This window comes from Macaca mulatta, chromosome 10 (genome assembly GCF_049350105.2).
Source record: "Macaca mulatta isolate MMU2019108-1 chromosome 10, T2T-MMU8v2.0, whole genome shotgun sequence".
Lineage (NCBI taxonomy): Eukaryota > Metazoa > Chordata > Mammalia > Primates > Cercopithecidae > Macaca > Macaca mulatta.
Genome location: NC_133415.1, coordinates 97761193 through 97782108, shown reverse-complemented (window position 1 = coordinate 97782108; position 20916 = coordinate 97761193). Strand labels below are relative to the sequence as shown.

General features: G+C 48.7%; 1 protein-coding gene across 16 annotated transcripts in view; it reads right to left on the bottom strand.

Annotated features, from left to right (window-relative positions):
* The window catches only part of PABPC1L (poly(A) binding protein cytoplasmic 1 like), a 47107-nt gene extending 27358 nt beyond the window's left edge, over positions 1-19749 (bottom strand). For 5 of the 16 annotated variants that reach the window (XR_013398697.1, XR_013398696.1, XR_013398699.1 and 2 more), the window contains exons 1-7: positions 19356-19681; positions 16591-16784; positions 12855-12970; positions 10672-10811; positions 10440-10534; positions 7694-7831; positions 4996-5091 (exon numbers count right to left, since the gene is read on the bottom strand). Coding sequence is in view for 6 of the 16 variants with exons in the window: in XM_077948648.1 (XP_077804774.1) it covers positions 4996-5091; positions 7694-7831; positions 10440-10534; positions 10672-10811; positions 12855-12970; positions 16591-16784; positions 19356-19548 (972 nt within the window). In the remaining 10 variants the exon portion in view is untranslated. 16 annotated transcript variants of the gene reach the window in all.
* Between the last annotated feature and the right edge of the window lie 1167 nt (positions 19750-20916).

Below are 20916 nucleotides of genomic sequence, written 5' to 3'. Positions count from 1 at the left end.
TTTCTTTTTTCTTTTTTTGCCTTTGAGTCAGGATCTCACTCTGTCACTCAGGCTGCAGTACCGTGGTACAATCTCAACTGCAGCCTCGACCTCCCAGGCTCAAGTGATCCTCTCACCTCAGTCTCCCAAGTAGCTGGGACTGCAGGCATGCCCCACCATGCCTAATTTTGTTCATTTTTTGTAAAACATGAGGTCTCATCCTGTTGCCCAGGCTGGGCTTGAACTGCTGGAGAGCCCATGCTCTTAATCAGTAATTTTCAAACTGTACTCTGCGACCCTTCAGTGTAGGGGTCTTAACCTGAGAGTCCATGGATCCCCCTCAGGGAGGTCATGGATATAATTTAGGGGGTCTGTGAACCTGGACTGGGGAAAAACTGACATCTTTATTTTCACATTAGCATTCCCTTCTATTATGAATATGGGCAACAACAAAAAAATCCTGGCAGTATTAGCCATGAATTTGTCATGAAGAAAAAGAAAATATTTTCATAGCACATTAATTATTGCTAATCTTGGCTGAGCGCAATGGCTTATGCCTGTAATCCCAGCACTTTGGGAGACCGAGGTGGGCAGATTGCCTGAGGTCAGGAGTTCGAGACCAGCCTGGCCAACATGGTGAAACCCTATCTCTACTAAAAATATACAAAAATCATCTGGTTATGGTGGCGGGTGCCTGTAATCTCAGCTACCCAGGAGGTTGAGGCAGAACCCGGGTTCTTGAACCTGGGAGGCAGAGGTTGTAGTGAGCCAAGATCATGCCACTGCACTCCAGTCTAGGTGACAGAGCAGGATTTTGTCACAAAAAAATAAAAATAATAATAATAAAAGAAGCACATACTGCTCTCACTTTAGTAATCTATTATATTTTTTCAATATAATTTTTTTTGTAAGCCTAAGAATCTTATTTTATGCATTTAAAAATATTCTTGGCCGGGCGCGGTGGCTCAAGCCTGTAATCCCAGCACTTCGGGAGGCCGAGACGGGCGGATCACGAGGTCAGGAGATCAAGACCATCCTGGCTAACACGGTGAAACCCCATCTCTACTAAAAAATACAAAAAAAAAACTAGCCGGGCGAGGTGGCGGGCGCCTGTAGTCCCAGCTACTCGGGAGGCTGAGGCAGGAGAATGGCGTAAACCCGGGAGGCGGAGCTTGCAGCGAGCTGAGATCCGGCCACTGCACTCCAGCCTGGGCGACAGAGCCAGACTCCCTCTCAAAAAAAAAAAAAAAATTCTTAGGGCCAGATTTGGTGGCTCATGCCTATTTTTGGGAAGCTGAGGTGGAAGAATTGCTTGAGCCCAGGGGTTTGAGATCATCCTGGGCAATACAAAAAATAATTAGCCAGGCATAGTGGTGCTCCTATAGTCTCAGCTACTTGGGAGACTGGGACAGGAGATCACTTGAGGCCAGGAGTTGGAGGCTGCAGTGAGCTGTGATGGCACCACTGCATTCCAGCCCGGGCGATAGAGTGAGACTCTGTCTCAAAAAAGTTTTTAAAAATTATTCTTAGAAGGGGTCCACAGGCTTTATCAGACAGCCAAAGGGCCGGGTGCAGGGGCTCACGCCTGTAATCCCAGCACTTTGGGAGGCTGAGGCGGGTGGATCACCTGAGGTCAAGAGTTTGAGACCAGCCTGGCCAAAATAGTGAAACCTCCGTCCCTACTACAAATACAAAAAAATTAGCTGGGCATGGTGGCGGGCGCCTGTAATCCCAGCTACTCAGGAGGCTGAAACAGGAGAATCACTTGAACCCAGGAGGCGAAGGTTACAGTGAGCCAAGATTGCACCATTGCACTCCAGGCTGGGCAACAAGAGCAAAACTCCATCTCAAATATATATATATGTGTGTGTGTGTGTGTATATATATATATATAGTGTGTGTGTGTATATATGTGTATGTGTGTGTATATATATATTTAAGAACTTCTGGCAGTCGTTAGTTAATAATGATAAAATTTAGCAAAGCTAACACTTATTCAGAGCTTACCATGAACTTGATAGTGGTATAAGTATTTATATCCATTAATTCCTTTAATTTTCATGATTATTTTTATATAAAACAATATAGGGCAGATGCAGTGGCTCATGCCTGTAATCCCAGCACTTTGGGAGGCTGAGGTAGGAGGACTGCTTGAGCCCAGGAGTTCAAGACAAGCCTGGGCAACATAGCAAGACCCCATCTCTACCAAAATAAATTTTTTAAAAATCAGCTGGGCATGGTGGCACATGCCTGTGGTCCCAGCTACTTGGGAGGCTCAGGTGGGAGGATCACTTGAGCCCAGGAGGTTGAGGCTGCAGCATGCCATGATCACACCACAGCACTCCAGCCTGGGCAACAGAATAAGAACCTGTCTCTCATAAAAATAATAATAAACCAAAATATATAAAAGTGTATAAGATGGGCCAGGTGCGGTGGCTCACGCCTATAATCTCAGCACTTTGGGAGGCCAAGGCGGGCAGATCACCTGAGGTCAGGAGTTCAAGACCAGCCTGGCCAACATGGTGAAACCTCATCTCTACTAAAAATATAAAAATAAGTAGGGCTTGGTGATGGGTGCCTGTAATCTCAGCTACTCAGAAGGCTGAGGCAGGAGAATTGCTTGAACCTGGGAGGCAGAAGTTGCAGTGTGCCAAGATCGCGCCATTGCACTACAGCCCGGGCAACAAGAAGGAAACTCCGTCTCGAAAAATAAAAATAAAAATTGTATAAGATATATATATATATAGGCTGGGCGTGGTGGCTCATGCTTGTAATCCCAGCACTTTGGGAGGCTGAGGCGGGCGGATCACAAGATCAGGAGTTTGAAACCAGCCTGGCCAACACAGTGAAACCCCATCTCTACTAAAGATACAAAAATTAGCTGGGCTTGGTGGAAGGCGCCTGTAATCCCAGCTACTTGGGAGGCTGAGGCAGAATAATCACTTGAACCCGGGAGGCAGAGGTTGTAGTGAGCCGAGATTGCACCACTGCACTCCAGCCTGGGTGACAGAGCTAGACTCCATCACATACACACAAAAAAGATATATATATAAAATCCCCATTTCATACAATTTGTCTTGTTAAAAAGATGGTCACCCCAGGTGTGCCTTAACTCTAAGCAATCCAAATTTACACATTTCCTTTGTTCCAGGAGTCCTCAAGAAGGTCCATCTCCGGACGCTGTATGTAAGGTGTATGATGATTAATTACAACAGTCACTATTTCACTACTTATCGAATGCAGATGCTCTACATGCAGCCTCTTTAGTAGTTCCCAGGACACCTGGAGAGGTGAGCAATGTTGCTCCCACTTTATAGGTGAGTAAACAAGGTCCAAAAAGCAAAGCCACTTGCCTCAGATTCTACAGCTAGGTAATGGTAGGACTGGGGTTTACATTTAAATCTGATTAACTTTAAAATTCCATCTTTCAACCATGTTACTACATCAAATGTGTATGCATTGGCTGGGAAAGAGGACCTATAGCTTTTAATGATGTGTAATCAAATTTACTGATGCCTAATTGACATGTGCCACAGCCTTCTCTCACATTTTTCAAAAGGACGTTAACCTAAAAGACAACCTTTTTTGCTCCAAACACAAGGCTCCCTGAAGAATGTTTATAATTGGACTCAATAGCCAAAAGAGAACTTCTAGACCACTTCCTCAGAACCCAAGCATCACATCACTCAGGCGGGTCCCCCCATCCTGTCACTCACACAGATCTCTTTGGAAAATTCCTCATTCCTACTCCAGCTCCCTACCTCCTCACGGCCAAGTCAAACACTGCTGCTACTGCCCCTTCTTCCAGGCAGCCCTCCCTCCTGTTCCACTGAACTCCTGTAGCTCTGCCTCCCATACTGTCCCCATCTTATAATCCATTTGAGTTAGTGATGGGCTGACTTCCTCACTAGACTATAAGCTACTCGAAAGCAAGGATCACATCTGATTTGTTCCTGTTTCCCACAGAGCCTGGTAAAACAACAGGTATTTAAGTATAGTACAGAATGAATAAACACTAGATCATCTTAAAACCATCTGGGTGCTTTTTTTTTTTTTTTTGAGATGGAGTCTTGCTCTGTCGCCCAGGCTGGAGTGCAGTGGTACCATCTCAGCTCACTGCAAGCTCCACCTCCCGGGTTCACGCCATTCTCCTGCCTCAGCCTCCAGAGTAGCTGGAACAACAGGCGCATGCCACCATGTCCAGCTAATTTTTTGTATTTTTAGTTGAGATGGGGTTTCACTGTGTTAGGATGGTCTCGATCTCCTGACCTCGTGATTCACCCACTTTGGCCTCCCAAAGTGCTGGGATTACAGGCGTGAGCCACGGCGCCCGGCCTCTGGGAGCTTTAAAAAACAAACAAAAAAAGCCCGGGCCCTACACCCCAGGGAGCCACAGTCCATGCCTGACTCAGGTGTATATATTTAAGAATTGCCCAGGGGGTTGTAATGAGAAGCCAGGGTCGAAAGCCATCCACTGAGCCCAGTGTCCTTATCTATGAGACGACATCTGCTAAACTCACAGAGCTGCTGAGTAGATGGGCCAGTTGCCACATCTCAGGGGCCTAACAGGGTTGGGCATACAGTTGGTGCTCCAGAAATAGGGAAGAACAAACAAAGAACGACGAAGTTCAGCCCTCTCACTTTCCAGATGGGAAAACGGAGGCCCAGGAGTGTGATGTCACTGGCAGAGGCCAGACAACAAAAGTCAATGGAAATAGTAAGATGTGAATTTCTGGAATCTGGCATACAGTAGGCACTCAATAAATGCTAAGGTTACAGTGAGCCCCAAGTCCAGCTGTGTGATTGGGACTATATTTCTACCCTCTTACCCTTCAGCCCAGACAAGGCTGCGGATGGGCTACAAGTTCCAACGGGGTCAGCAGAGCCCCAGAAGGGGTAGCCGGCACCAACCCCCTGGAGGCCACTGGGCAAGAGGGTGGAGGGGTGGGGTTGCGGGGGATGGTGGTGAGAGGATGGAGGGGAACGCTGTCCTCCAGAGGTGCCCCCAGCCCTCACCTTCGCACTGGTAATTACTCCATAGGGAGAGAACTCTTTCCTCAGTTTGTCGTCATCAATGGAGTCGTCCAGGTTCTTCACATACAAGTTCACACCCTGGAAGGAAAGGGAAACTGCTGGATGGCCCCTTCCCCTCCAACCCCAACTGCCTTGGGGAGATCAGGGGGCTGACACAGGCACAAGGGGCACGGGGAACCCCACCAGCCCAGCCTCCTGCTCCCTGTCTCCCTCAGCACCCAGGTACCCCTATCCCTGAGCGTGCCCATCACATGCAAGCTGTAGCCCCACATCCCGAATTCCCCTGCAGTTCTCACACATCTGCGCTGGTCCCAGCCTCACCACAGCTATTCCCCATTTCACAGATGGGGCCCACGAGGATGCCCCAAGTCCCATGGCAGGCTGAGGTGCAGAGCAAGCTCAAGCTGAGCTCTCCAGATGGTGGATATCGGGCAGCAGGAGGCAGAGCTCCTTGCAGGCCGGCCCATGACCAGACCCCTAACACAGGCGAGCTGCCCCTCCACCACCTGCCAGCCCAGGAACCTCGGGCACTTACTCATGCTGGTGCCAGGTGCCACTCTAAGCTTTCCCATACATTTTGATTTTTTTTTTTTAAGACTTTTTTTTTTAGGCAGATTTTTGCTCTTGTTGTCCAGGCTAGGTGCGATGGTTCAATCTCGGCTCACTGCAACCTCTGCCTCCTGCGTTCAAGTGATTCTTCTGCCTCAGCCTCCCAAGTAGCTGGGATTACAGGCATGTGCAACCAGGCCCAGCTAACTTTGTATTTTTTAGTAGAGACGGGTTTCTCCATGTTGGTCAGGCCAGTCTTGAACTCCTGACCTCAGGTGATCTGCCCACCTCAGCCTCCCAAAGTGCTGGGATTACAGGTGTGAGCCACCACACCAGGCCACATTTAGATTGTTAATCCTCACAACAACCCTGCTTGAAGGAAACTTTTATCCTTATTTTATGGACAAAACTGAAACACAAAGAGTTGCCCCAGATCGTATAGTGGCTAAGTGGCAGAGACTGGACAATCGAGGCAGCCTAACTTCAGCATCTGTGTGCCTCACTGTTGAGTGACAGCTGCCTCTAGCACCTTGACTTTTCTCCTTCCAGACCTCCCAAACACAACAGTGTGTGAACACACAGAGAGCAGAGACCACACAGTTGTACAGCATAGCATCCTGCTCTCACAGATCACGTAACAAGTATTTTGTTCTGTAGGTCTGTAAGCACCTGGACACGCTGTATGTACATAAGAGGATGTATGTGTTTCTCAGCCTCAGACCTAGTGACATTTTGTGCCAGACAGTTCCTTGCTGTGGCATTGTCCTGGGCACTGTAGGATGTCTGCCAGCATCCCTGGCCTCTACCCAGTGGATGACAGTAGCACCCCACCACCCACACGATAATGAAAATTCTAGACGTTGCCAAATGTCCCCCAGGAGGCAAAACTGCTCGTCACTGAGAACTACTGAGTATGTGTGCACAATTTTTTGTGGATGTGTATATTTATATGCCCTTCTCCATGAAGAATCTAGAACTTTTATCAAAAATCTTAGAGGGGGGCCAGGCACAGTGGCTCACGCCTGTAATCCCAGAACTTTGGGAGACCGAAGTGGGCAGATCATCTGAGGTCAGGAGTTCAAGACCAGCCTGGCCAACATGCTGAAACCCTATCTCTATTAAAAATACAAAAATGAGGCCAGGCGTGGTGGCTCACACCTGTAATCCCAGCACTTTGGGAGGCTGAGGCGGGCAGATCACAAGGTCAGGAATTCGAGACCAGCCTGGGCAACATGGTGAAACCCCGTTTCTACCAAAAATACATAAATTAGTCAGGCATGGTGGCATGCACCTGTAATTCCAGCTACTCAGGAGGCTGAGGCAGAAGAATTGCTTGAACCCAGGAGGCAGAGGCTGCAGTGAGCCAAGATCACACCACTGCACTCCAGCCTGAGTGACACAGCAAGACTCCATCTCAAAAAAATAAAACAAAAACAAAAACAAAACAAAACAAAAAAACAAAAATTAGCTGGGCATGGTGGCAGGTACCTGTAATCCCAGCTACTTGGGAGGCTGAGACAGGAGACTTTCTTGAACCCAGGAGGCAGAGGTTGCAGTGAACCGAGATCATGCACTGCACTCCAGCCTGGGCGACAGAGCGAGACTCCGTCTAAAAAAAAAAAAAAAAAAAAAATCTTTGAGGGTTTCACTTCCCAATGAAGTTTTAAATTGCACTGATCTACAATATTCACTTTAATTATTAACTCCATATAATCCAAAGGCTGTCCAACATTCCAACTTTTGGATGTAACATATTTGGCCTGATTATTCTCAACCAGGAGTAGGATTTCCTCTAGGGGCATTTGGCAATATGCGGGGTACTTTGGTTGTCTGAGACTAGAGGATGCAACTGGGATTGAGTGGGCCGGGTTGGATGCTAACCAGTCCCACATGAAGGATTATTCTAACCAAAAGGTCCCCAGCACCCCTACTAACCCCTATCATGGTTGGGCTGTGCCCAGTTTCTCACTGTTTCAAATCAGGCAGTGGGGACCATCCCATGCTCGTTCGATTCCTGCCTTGAGCCAAATGCCCAGAAGTAGGATGACTAGAAGAAACAGTCACCACTCAGGGCCCCCGACACACAGCTGCTTTCACACAGAGTGGCTGCCACCAGGAAGCCTGATCTCACCTGGTAACGCCTCAGCCGGTCCTGCTTCATCTGCTCAAACCTGCGCTTCAGTTCATTCTGCCGCTCCACGCGCTTTTGGGCCCGGCCCGCATACAGCAGCCGCCCGCTCACCTCCTTCCCGTTCATATGCACCACAGCCTGGGGAGAGGAGGAGGGAACATGCTTGGTAACCACTCAGATGTAGCCCTGGCCCAAGTTCATCTTCTGGATCTAGAGAGGCCACCTGCAAACCGGGCTGGCCACACTAGCTGAGAATAATCAGTACCAGGACAAAGGCTATTTAAGTATACCCACTTTGGCTCACGCCTGTAATTCCAGCACTTTGGGAGGCCGAGGGGAATGGATCACCTGAGGTCAGGATTTCAAGACCAGCCTGACCAACATGGAGAAATCCTATCTCTACTAAAAATACAAAATTAGCCAGGCATGGTGGCACATGCCTGTAATCCCAGGTACTCAGGAGGCTGAAGCAGGAGAATCGCTTGAACCTGGGAGGCAGAGGTTGTGGTAAACCGAGATCACACCATTGCTCTCCAGCCTGGGCAACAAGAGTGAAACTCCGTCTCAAAAAAAAAAAAAAAAAAATCGGACTGGGGCTGTATTTTAAAAAACAAAACTGATGGCCGGACACAGTGGCTCACACCTGGTAATCACAGCACTTTGGGAGGCCAAGGTGGGTGGATCACTTGAGGTCAGGAGTTTGAAACCAGCATGGCCAAATTGGTGAAACCCCATCTCTACTAAAAATACAAAAATTAGCCAGGCATGGTAGCGGGTGCCTGTAATCTCAGCTACTTAGGAGGCTGAGGCGGGAGAATCCCTTGAAACTGGGAGGTGGAGGTTGCAGCGAGCTGAGATCGCGCCACTGCACTACAGCCTGGGCGATAGAGTGAGACTCTGTCTTTTTTTTCTTTTTTTTTTTTTGAGACAGTTTCGCTTGGTCACTCAGGTTAGAGTACAGTGGCACGATCTCAGCTCACTGCAAGCGCCACTTCCCAGGCTCACGCCATTCTCCTGCCTCAGCCTCCAGAGTAGCTGTGCCCGGCTAATTTTTTGTATTTTTAGTAGAGACAGAGTTTCACTGTGTTAGCCAGGATGGTCTTGATCTCCTGACCTCGTGATCCACCCAACTCGGCCTCCCAAAGTGCTGCGATTACAGGCATGAGCCATCATGCCTGGCCGACTCTGTCTTAATAAAATAAAAATAAAAATAAAATTGAGATTTGCAAAGTTTCCCATATTTAAAATGTAAATATGGCCGGACACGGTGGCTCACGCCTGTAATCCCAGCACTTTGGGAGGCCAAGGCAGGTGGATCACTTGAGGTCAGGAGTTCAATACCAGCCTGACCAACATGGTGAAACCCCTTCTCTACTAAAAATACAAAAATTAGCCTGGCATGGTGGCAGGCGCCTGTAGTCCCAGCTACTCGGGAGGTTGAGGCAGGAGAATCACCCGAATCCGGGAGGCAGAGGTTGCAGTGAGCCAAGATCATGTCACTGCATTCCATCCTGGGTGACAGAGTGAGACTCCGTCTCAAAAATAAATAAATAAAAATAAAATAAAATAAAATGTAAATATTTATATATTCCCATATTTTAAATGCGTATCACCAAGTGAAAGAAGCCAATCTAAGTTACATACTCTCTGTTCCAGAAAAGGCAAAACTACGGAGCCAGTAAAAAGATCATTGGTTGCCAGGGGTTAAGGGGCATGAAGGAATGAAGAGATGGAGCACAGGGGATGTTTAAGGCACTGAAAGTACTCTGCATGATACCGTAATAGTGGATACATGTCATCATGCATTTGTCCAAACCCCTAGACTCTACACCAAAAGTAAATCCTAATGTAAACTTGGGACTGTGTGTTAATGATGTGTCAAAGTAAGTTAATCACTCGTAACAGATGTAACCCTTGGGAGCAGGACATTGATAATGGCGAGGCTGTTCATGTGTGGGGCCACGGGGTATACAGAAGACTTCCGTACCTTCCACTAAACATTGCTCTGAACCTAAAACTGCATTTTAAAAAGAACTTTAAAAAATTAGGTTCTAACTGCAACTACACATGGATAATTTGAACCAAGCAGCAAGCATAATTCTTTCATAATGGCATGACAGCATCGTCAACATCCTTACTTTGAGTTGTATTTCATGGCACAAAATAATCCTCTTTGCTAACTGTGAGAGCCTTTTTGTGTGTGAAGATGGCGTCTCGCTGTTTTTGCCCAGCTGGTCTCGAACTCCTGAACTCAAACAGTCTTCCCACCCAGCCTCCCCAAGTGCTAGGATTACAAGCATGAGCTATCACATCTGGACAGTTTTTAAAAAATTAGAGACAGGGTCTTGCTATGTTGCCCAAGCTGGACTCAAACCACTGGGCTCAAGGGATCCTCCTGCTTCAGCCTCCCATGTAGGCCGAGATTACAGGTGCACACCACCACACCTGGTGGAAACTGATTTAAGTGGTCAGTTCACAAGTAAATATTTTTATATAATCATGACTTTTGCATCCCTGCCTAAATATTCAGTTCTGCAGACCTCAGGGCTAGAAGTGACCAAAGAAGAAAGAAGCCCTTGGCGTTTGCACCACAGGAAGGAAGGGCTCTGCCTGCTTGTAGGACTCTCCCACCCTCTTGGCTTAGGCCGGGGAGGGACTTTCTTCCCCTCCACAGGCAGCTGGGACCCTCTTCTTAGTCCCAGCTCAATCCCCCTGCCGCAGAACAGAGCCATGGGGAGGCTCCTACCTTCTGGGCTTCCTCATGCTTCTCAAAGTTGACAAAGCCAAAGCACCGCGAGTGACCGCTGTTGTCCCTCATCACCTTCACACTCAACATCTTCCCTGTAAAGGACCAACCTGGCTCAAAGGGGAGTCTGGCAAGTCCTCAGGAGACCCCAGGAGGGCCCCTCCCCCCTACCAAACTTTGGAGGGGAAGAGGAAAAACAGTGATACCCCCACTCCCTTGGGGACACACCCACCAAACTGGGAGAAGAGGTCCTGCAGGCCTTGCTCGTCCACATCCACCGGGAGGTTCTTCACGTAGATGTTGGTGAACTCCAGGGCCCGCGCCCCCAGCTCCGCCTCCCGCTCCCGTCGAGACTTGAAGTGGCCCACAAAGCTGTGGACACACCACAGTGGCTGATGGCTGTGGACAGCTACCAGTCATCAGCCACCCCCATGCCAACTCCCGCTTAACTGCTGCCCTTCTCCAGGCTTACATATCCCTCATCAGGAAACTGGGTAGGACAAAACTCCTTAGAATATCCCCAAGGCCCGGCTCCCTCCAACAGCCAAGATATTATATTATGTTCCAGAGCTTGTCCCCAGCAGAAGGTTAAGAAGGTTTCATTCTTGTGACAAATGCACACATAACTACTACTATATATCAGGCAGCTGAGAGCACAGAAGAATGAGCCTGGGAGTCAAACAGACAAGGGCTTGAATCCTCACTCTGCAGTTGCCTAGCTGTGTGATCCTGGGCAAGTTACTTAACCTCTCTGAGCCTCAGAGTTCATTGCTGGAAAATTGGGACTCAAATTCTCATCATAGGGCTTTGCTTATTGACATGTATTGGGTGTACTGGGGAAGCAAGGTTAAGTGAATTAGACGCAGTCAATGCTAGTGTTGCTATGGGGGGCATTGATTAAAATCACTTAAATACAAGATTAATTTTATTTTTTACTTATTATGTTTTTGACACTGAATTTCACTCTATCACCCAGGCTGGAGTGCAGTGGTGCGATCTCAGCTCACTGCAAGCTCCGCCTCCCGGGTTCAAGCGATTCGCCTGCCTCACTCAGCCTCCCAAGTAGCTGAGATTACAGACATGTGCCACCACACATGGCTAATTTTTGTATTTTGCGTAGAGATGGAGTTTCACCATGTTGTCCAGGCTAATCTTGAACTCCTGACCTCAGGTGATTCGCCCTCCTTGGCCTCCCAAAGTGCTGGGATTACAGGTGTGAGCCACTGCACCCAGCCACAAGATTAATTTTAAAAGATCATTTCCTAGTTCATATAAACACATCTAGGAAAGTATCCCAGATTTTAAAAATGAAAATAAAATCTGATGGTATTTTTAGCACGTTTAGCACAAAGTTGTACCAGGCACCACAATTTGAGGAAAACTGAGTGGCAAAGGTAAACTTGAGTAAATTGGAGCTAACAAAGAGTATTCTTCTGAGCACTGGGAAAGCCCACCAAGATTTGTTTGACAGGTTGACTGGATGCTCCCCCGAGTAACCCTGGACAAAATGACTCTCAGTGCATCCCCCAGCTCAAAGCCACCTTCTCTCCATGGGCCTGACTATGGGGGCTGGCCCCTCAGATGAGCAAAATAAAAATTCTGGGCAGGGAACAGCCAGAGGCAGATTCTCTCTAACATCTGCCTCTCAGTTTTCCCATCTGTGTAGTGGGGATGATATCGAAGTTAATGGTAGGATGAGAGCAAGCTAAGCATATGCATACTTTTCTTTCTGCCAAAATCTCATGAAACAACACAAAAGGTTTAAAGAAAAAGCCAGGCGTGGTAGCTCGTGCCTGTAATCTCAGCACTTTAACACTTTAGGAGGCTGAGGCAGGAGGATCACTTGAACCCAAGAGTTCAAGACCAGCCTGGGTAACAAAGTGAGACCCCATCTCTACAAAAAAATAAACAATAAAAAAAATTAGCCAGGTGTGGTGGCATGTGGTCACCTGTGGTCCCAGCTACAAAGGAGGCTGAGACAGGAGGATTACTTGAGCCAAGGAGGTCAAGGCTGCAGTGAGCTGTGTTTGTGCCATGTGTATCTAGCCTGGGCTACATAATGGCAAGACCCTGTCACACACACATACACCCCATACTGAGAAGGCTGGAAAACAGATGAAAACACTGAGTCCATTGATGATCTGACCATTAGCCAGTCCCTCTAGAGTTTTAAAATCACCACTTCCTTTACCACTCAGAACAATCCTCTAATGCAGATTATCAGCTCCATCTTTATGTTAGGAAAGAGTCCCTGAGAGGGTGAGCAGCTGCTCTGAGGTTGCACTTCTAGGAAGGCTGCCTGCCACTCAAGTGCCTGGTGCCCATTAGCAGCTTGAGGGTAGCATCGATTCCAAGTCAGTGGTGCCATGCTTCTGTCCCTGCAGCCTCCACCCTCCCTCGGGCCCAGCCACTCACACTTTACGGTCATTCAGCAGCATCCCGTTCATGGTGTTGATGGCCTGCTGTGCGGCCTCATGGGTCTCAAAGTGTACAAAGCCGAAACCCCGGGAGCCATGCTCGTCACACACCACCTGGGCCACAGGGAGGAAGGACAGGAAGAGTACTGACAGAGGGTTCAGGTAGAAAGGAACGGCAAAGGTGATCATGACCAGTCTCTGCATGCCTGTTGTGTGCATGGAAAAGGCAATCCTGCATGTTAGGGATGGGATACGGAAGCTCAGAGAGTGCCACCACTCAAGTTAACGGATTAAGGAAGGCTGGGTGTGGTGGCTCACGCCTGTAATCCCGGCACTTTGGGAGGCCGAGGTGGGCATATCACTTGAGGTCAGGAGTTGGAGACCAGCCTGGACAACATGGTGAAACCCTGTCTCTATTAAAAATACACAAAATTAGCCGGATGTGGTGGTGGGTGCCTGTAATCCCAGCTACTCAGGAGGCTGACGCAGGGGAATTGCTTGAACCCAGGAGGCGGAGGTTGCAGTGAGCTGATGTCGCACCACTGCACTCCATCCTGGGTGACAGAGTGAGACTCTGTGTCAAAAAAAATAAAAAGAGAAAAGAAAAAACAGATTTAAGAGGGAGAGCGCCCTCACAATGAACACAGGTTTCATCTATACTGCATACCGGCTTTTGATTGTCTTCCTAAGGCAATGGGCAAAAGGGTTAGGGTCAAACCCTCATATCTGCATCCATGTTTCTATCAAGAAACTAGAAACAACCTGGGTATTCATCAAGGGGGGGCCTTGATGGTACATTCACAGCAGTATTCTGTACATGCAGAGTTGAAGAGAATGTGGTTGGTTACATGGCTGACAGTCTTGTTAAAAAAAAAAAAAAAATCCATTCGGGCTAAAGTAGGCATCTACACATGGGAAATTTTGAAAAAGACACATAAAATGTATTAATATTACTTTTGGGGACTAGGGCTGAAAGAAATGGAGTCTTCTTTTTCACTTTCTTCCCTTCCACATTGTTTAAACTTTGCCAATTCATGAATTACTGCAACAACAACTCATTTCAATTTTTCTTTTTTTTGAGAAGGAGTTTCACTCTTGCTGCCCAGGCTGGAGTGCAATGGCACAACCTTGGCTCACCGCAACCCCCGCCTTCCAGGTTCAAGCGATTCTCCTGCCTCAGCCTCCTGAATAGCTGAGATTACAGGTACATGCCACCATGCCTGGCTAATGTTTTATATTTTTAGTAGAGATGGAGTTTCACCATGTTGGCTAGGCTGGTCCCGGACTCCTGACCTCAGGGGATCCACCCACCTTGGCCTCCCAAAGTGCTGGGATTACAAGCTTGAGCCACCACACCTGGCCTCATCTTTTTTTTTTTTTTTTTTTTTAAAGATGCACAACATCCTATTCCCATTCTGTAACCCTCCTAACTCAGGTCAGCAGGACAGAACTTGAGAACGGGGAAAGACCTTCTAGTTCATGTAGTCCCCATCCCTCTTGTTGAACTCACAGAAAGACCACTAACCCCCACTTCAAGGTGACTGTGGCTCCACTCATCCCTGTGGCTACAGGCTCAGCTCAGCTAGTGGCATTTTCTGCCTGGATAACAAGCACTGCCTCCCAGCCTAGCTTCCACACTACCACTGGGATGCTCTTTCTAAAATGTAATTCTGACCACATTCCTTCAGTCTCTAGTAGCTTCTATCCACAGAACTATATCAACTTGGCATTTGAGGCTCCCCAATGGGTCCTGCACAACAAGTCTTGCTTCCAAACCCATGCCTTGCACATACCCCTCCACCTCTCTTACTGAAACAGGGTTCTTCCACTTTCAACTCAAGCCTCAGATCGGTCATTCGGATTTAATCACATTGACTGGGTCCCCACTGTGGGTCAAGAACCTGCCAAGGGCATTACATACCTCCCTTGTTATCTATGCCACGAGAATCCTTCCAAGCACCTCTTAACCCCTGAGCCCCAGAGGGAAAATGAGAATAAATGACTTGTCCAGGATCAGCCAACAGAATTAATTCTTTGATTATTATAGTTATCACTGAGAAGCTGCAGTGTGCCAGGTACCCTTTTAAAAGGAGTATACATGTATGCAGAAAACCTAACACAGAGAAAGTACGTGATAAATCTGCCATTATTATTGTGAAGAACTTAATACACAAGTGAAGAGTCTCTTTCTTCCTTTGATCCTCAAAGACAGGAAACGGCCCCGTCTCTCTGTCACAGATAACCCTTAGCGCATTACTACATCTCCTGAAATCTACCTGCTCCTCTGAGCCACAGGGATAGCCTCCTATTGACCAAGAATTTGAGGGTCCTTATTGAGAACTTAAGGATTATGCTTGGCACACAGTAGCACTTGATGAAAGTTCTAACACATAGGCTACAAAAACTGTCCCCATCCTCCCTAGAATACCAGACACTCCAAAGGCTACAGGGTAACCGATCAACCATCCTCATAAAATCTAGAGGCAGAACACCCAGGTTTAAGTCCTCTGTTCCGGACATACTGACCTGCTATATGGCCGCTGATCCTCAACATCTTCATATAGAAAGTCAGAGAAATAATCAGAATCCTTCTCAAATGATATACATCCATTGGCTCAACAGATATTTATTGAGCACCTAATGTGTGTCACATCTTATTCTAAGTATTGGGATACAATAATGACTAAGAACAAGATCACTGATGGAACTTACATCTAATGTAAGAGAATCTTAAAAACAAGATTTAATCACTTGATTGCCATCATGGCCCCAATTAACGGCCTTCCTGTAGCCACACCCTTCATCCTATAATTTCTACTCCCCTCTCACTTTGAATGTGGGTTGGTCTTGTGACTCGCTTTGGTCAATAGAATGTAGTGAAAGTGGCCAGGTGCGGTGGCTCATGGCTGTAACCTCAGTACTTTGGGAGGTCAGGAGTTCGAGACCAGGCTGGCCAACATGGTGAAACCCACCCTGTCTCCACTAAAAATACAAAAATTAGCCAGGCATGGTGGCTCACACCTGTAATCCCAGCTACTCAGGAGGCTGAGGCAGGAGAATCGTTTGAACTCAGCAGGCTTGAACTCAGGAAGTTGCAGTAAGCTGAGATCACGCCACTGTACTCCAGCCTGGGCAACAGAATGAGACTGCATCTCAATTAAAAAAAAAAAAAAATGTAGTGGAAGTGATGGTTCCAGTTCTGCATTCAGTTCTCAAGAGGCCTGGTGTGCTTCCACTCTTGTTTTCTGAGCCCCTGCCATTGCCATGAGAATACCACGAGAATAGCCTGGACTAGCCTGCTGGAGGACAAAGGCCAATAGGGAGGAAGGCTGAGATGTTTCAGCCGACAGCCAGCCACTCCCTCATATACCCAGTGAGAGCTCCCACTCAGCTTTCAGTGGGCATAGGAGGGAACCCAGTCAAGACCAGAAGAACTGCCCAGCTGAACTTTGCCCATTGCCAACTGTGGAATTACGAGCTAAATAAATGATTGTTGTTGATAGCCACTAAATTTGAGGGTGGTTACACAGCGAGAGCTGACTGATACACAGGTAATGTCTGATCATTCATGGAAGATGAAACTGAAAGAACGGCTACCATTCAGGTGCTTGCTGTTCCTGAAACTTGACTGAAAGGACCTTGTAAACTGTAAAGTGAGGTGTTGCTTGTCATCCCTCTACCAGGCAGGTAGTTGACACTGATCCACCCAAAGATGTACACCCTTCATCCTCTACCTTGCAGGAGAGGATGTTCCCAAAGGTGGAGAAGGTATCATATAAAGCCTTGTTGTCAATGGAGTCCTCCAGGTTCTTGATGAAGATGTTGCCCACACCTGACTTGCGAAGTCCTGGGTCTCGCTGGGACCACATGATGCGAATAGGCTGGCCTTTGAGCATTTCAAAGTTCATTGTATCCAGTGCCCGCTCCGCTGGACAGAAGGAAGAGGAGAGAAATGAGCAAGTTAAGGGAATTTTCTTGCCTTGATCGCCCACCCCTCCGGGTGCTTAACCGGGAGTCAAAAAAAGAGAAAGTCATTGTCTGGGTCCCACCTAAGATAAGAGCCTGAAGGCTCAGGAAGGATAAGCTGAGAATTAAGCGTGTATGGTGCTCCCCCCACCTTCCAGTTATGATCTCATTCAACTCCCTGTAGCCACATGAGCATGGACTCCTGCCCCCATTTTACAGATGGGAAAACTGAGACTAAGAAACAGGAAAGGTCTGTGGCCGTGTCAGGTCTATTCTGGCTTCTAAAGTACACTGAGTGGATAAGAATGTCCATATGAGGTGGGTGGATCACGAGGTCAGAAGATGGAGATCTTCCTGGCTAACACGGTAAAACGGTAAAACCCCGTCTCTACTAAAAAAATACAAAAAAATTAGCCGGGCGTGGTGGCGGGGATGTGTAGTCCCAGCTACTCGGGAGGCTGAGGCAGGAGAATGGCATGAACCCAGGAGGGGGAGCTTGCAGTGAGCCGCGATCGCACCACTGCACTCCAGTCTGGGCGACAGAGCAAGACTCCATCTAAAAAAAAAAAAATAAGAGAATGTCCATATGACAAGGGGTGGCAGCACTTTGAGGAAATTAAAACTCAGAGGTTCTGCAGGGCAGAGCTGAGGTTACCTATCAAGCAGTCAGGTTCTGGGGAAAGTGAACATTACCTCTCTGAGCCTGCTCCTCACCTGTAAAGGGGGAATGATGATAATATTACCTACTTTTCCTAATAAAGGGAGATATTACCAACTACCAGGTTGTTGGAGGGACTGAAAAATAAAGAAGGTATTCAAGGTGCCTTGTTTGTAACTTTGTACCTGACACAAAATCATGTCTGTCTCAAAACAGCAGCCAATGCCCAGCCTCTGGCCACTGCTGCAGCCTGTATCCCTCCCGGGTGATACATGCGACCTGTTTCAGGGAGTCTACTAGCGCAGAGACATGGAGAGGGGCTGTGGGGAACACAGTGGAGCAAGTTTCAGGAAGCTCGGCTTCTCCACCTAGTCTTATCATAAATACACGGAGACAAAATCCTTCTCTCTGTAGCGAGGTTTCCATCTATGAGGTGGGGCAAAAAAACCAAGTCCCACTTCATTCACAGGGCTTGGAGGAAGGGAGGAAGTGAGGAAGAGGCAGGAGGTGGAGCAAAGCAGAGCAAAGAGAAAGGTGCCCAGGAACCCAGCTCAGTAAGGGGCGGGGAACCGGCCCGGCGGAACAACCCCTTCCCCAGCAAATCACCCACTCAGGGAACGGCCTGGTCCACCCAGGCGGCCTGGCGCAAGGGATCCTTCTAGTGGACTCCACTGGGGCGGGCATTTTTTGGGATTCTGGAGTCTTAGGTCAGAATGTTAAAGGCACTATTTTTGTTGCTGTTGTTGTTGTTGTTGTTTTTGAGATGGAGTCTCGCTCTGTCGCCCAGGCTGGAGTGCAATGGCGCGGTCTCGGCTCCCTGCAACCTCTTGCTCCCGGATTCAAGCGATTCTCATGCCTCAGCCTCCTCAGCAGTTGGGACTATGGCGCCAGCCATCATGCCCAGCTATTTTTTGTATTTTTAGTAGAGACAGGGTGTCGCTATCTTGGCCAGGCTGGTCTCGAACTCCTGACCTCAAGTGATCTGCCCTCCTCGGCCTCCCAAAGTGCTGGGATTACAGGCGTGAGCCACCGCGCCCGGCCTTATTATTATTTTTTTTTAAGGTTATCACTTAAGAGCGTTTACGAGGTAACAAGTGATACAAGAGATAATTTCATAGACACCAGTTCTCCATTCTTTATGCTATCGGAGAGTAAGCCTTAGCCCCATTTTGCAAATGAAAAGGTGCCGAGGGTGAAGCCTTGCCCAAGCTCACACTCTAGGGGCAGGACGCCCTTGAAACCCGGTGCTCTTATCTTCATCCCTCCACTCTCAACAGAAGTGCAAGGGGCAAGCTCTAATCAATGCTATCAGCTCTGAGAAAGCGGCCTTGCGGCCTGGAGGCAGCGGTTTTTCAGAGCCCGTGCTGGTAGAGGCGCCCAGTGCGGATCTCACGTAGCGCTGGGAAAGGCCTGAGCCCAAGGCTGGGCTCTCCTGCCTCCCCGCTCACCAGCTGTGTCGCCTTGGGCATCTTCCTCACCAGGTGCTTTGAATCTCTCATCCTCACAAGCACTCTATAAGGCGGCTAGGACCCCCAATTTCCAGACAGGCATCTGAAGCTCAGAATGGTCGAGTAACTTGCCCAGAGTCACACAGCTGCTGGGCTTCTATCTCTGGTCCGCCTGACCCCTCAAAGCCTGTATCTGTTTTCACTCGGCCCTAATCTCTCTCCTCTGCAGAGGAATAGCAGTAAGCCACACTAATTACCAATTCCCGTCTCAGGGGCCAGGCCTCTGCCAACGCCTTGTTATCTTTGAGCCTCAGTTTCCCCGGCTGCAAAGTGTAAGATTAAAGCGCAAGCGGCCCAGTTCCGGCTTCTGTCTGTCCGCCTGCCTGTCCATCGGTCCGTCCCCTCCCGCCCCATTCCCGGGGCTCACCGTCCGCGGGCTGCTGGAAGTTGATGTAGGCGTAGCCCAGCGAGCGCCGGGTGGCCACATCGCGGCACACGCGGATGGACAGGATGGGGCCGGCGGGAGAGAACTTCTCATAGAGCATGGCCTCGGTCACGTCGGGGTGCAGATCGCCCACGTAGAGCGAGGCGAGCGGGTAGCCCGAGCCGCTGGCGTTCATGGTGGGCAGGGGGCCTGGGCTGCGGGGCAAGCAGGAGCCGGGTCACCCAGCGGCCCCGCGCTCAAGCGGGCGGGAGCCCTCCTTGCCGGGCGCGAGCCAGCCCCTTCCCTTTACCGCCCCCGGGTCCCTGCGCACCAATCGTGGGCGTGCTCGGACGCCCCTCCCCGGGATCCCTCTTGGGCCCGCACCCCACCTGCGAGCACTTGGGGATCTAAAAGCTACAGGTGGGGACACCTCTGACCCCGCCCTGGGAGGCGAGAAAAGCCTTCAACCTGGACTTGAGCAGGGCTGCGCGCACTTGAATGGAGCTCTCAAAACCTCCCGTTTTAAAAGGGCCGGGACTGGGCCGAGGAAAGGACGCAAGGGATTGGGTTCTAACCCCGGAATAGGTCATCGTCTTTCTGAACCCGTTTCCCTTCTCTGTAAAATGGGAATGACTCCCTCCTGACAAGAATGAAAGGAGACCCAGACCGCGCTTTTTGCGTTAATTCCGAACAGGCCACTGTTTCAAAGCTTGTGTAGAGAATTTTATCCTGCTCCATTGAAGATGTCGTCCTCCAAAGACCCTGATCCAGTCCCACCGTTTCTCACCAAGGACGGAAATGGCTTTGAGAGGTGAGAACTGGAGACCACTAAGGCCTTTCTTGGTACTGGCTCATATTACCAAGACCCCTTCCTGGGATATTCCCTGTCCCTCTGCTAAGCCATTACACATCCATTATACCAGGGAGGTTCACTGAGTTACTTGTGGCTCAGCCTAAATGCAGACAGTTGGGACCTAATAGCAGAGCAAGACCTAAACAGCAAGACTGTCAATCTGAGCTTGCAGCGTCACTCTATCTGTGGTATAGGGACATTAAAAACAAGTCAACTACTCCATTGAACACCAATACTTCACTTTTCCCCTGATAGGACTTTCCTGGTCTCACTGATCCAACAAAGCAGGTAGGCCCCCACTAACCTTTGGTTGAGTGTGGCTTCAACAGGTGGAACAGCTCCCAAACTAGGGACAGAAGGTGCCCATCTGGCTTGTCCAGCTTCAGAGTGGCAAGGAAGCACTAATTCTAATCTTGGGCTAAAAAAAGACCTCTCTATCCTGATATTTTTCTCTCCTTGTGGTAGTGTGGATGTTTCCAGAAGGGGCAAATCCCATGAGGAACCAGCTCTGCAGGCCACCATACAGTATGAGGACAGGTGAGACGCCAGCTTGGTGATGACCAAGCCTTATGCAACCATAGGTTACATATTTCACTGGCTTGGTTGTATCTCAGGGTTAAAAAATGGGGAAGGGATGGGGGGCTTGAATACAATGCAAAATAACTGTCCATACGAAATCTTAGAAGTCACTAAAGAGGACCTAATACATGC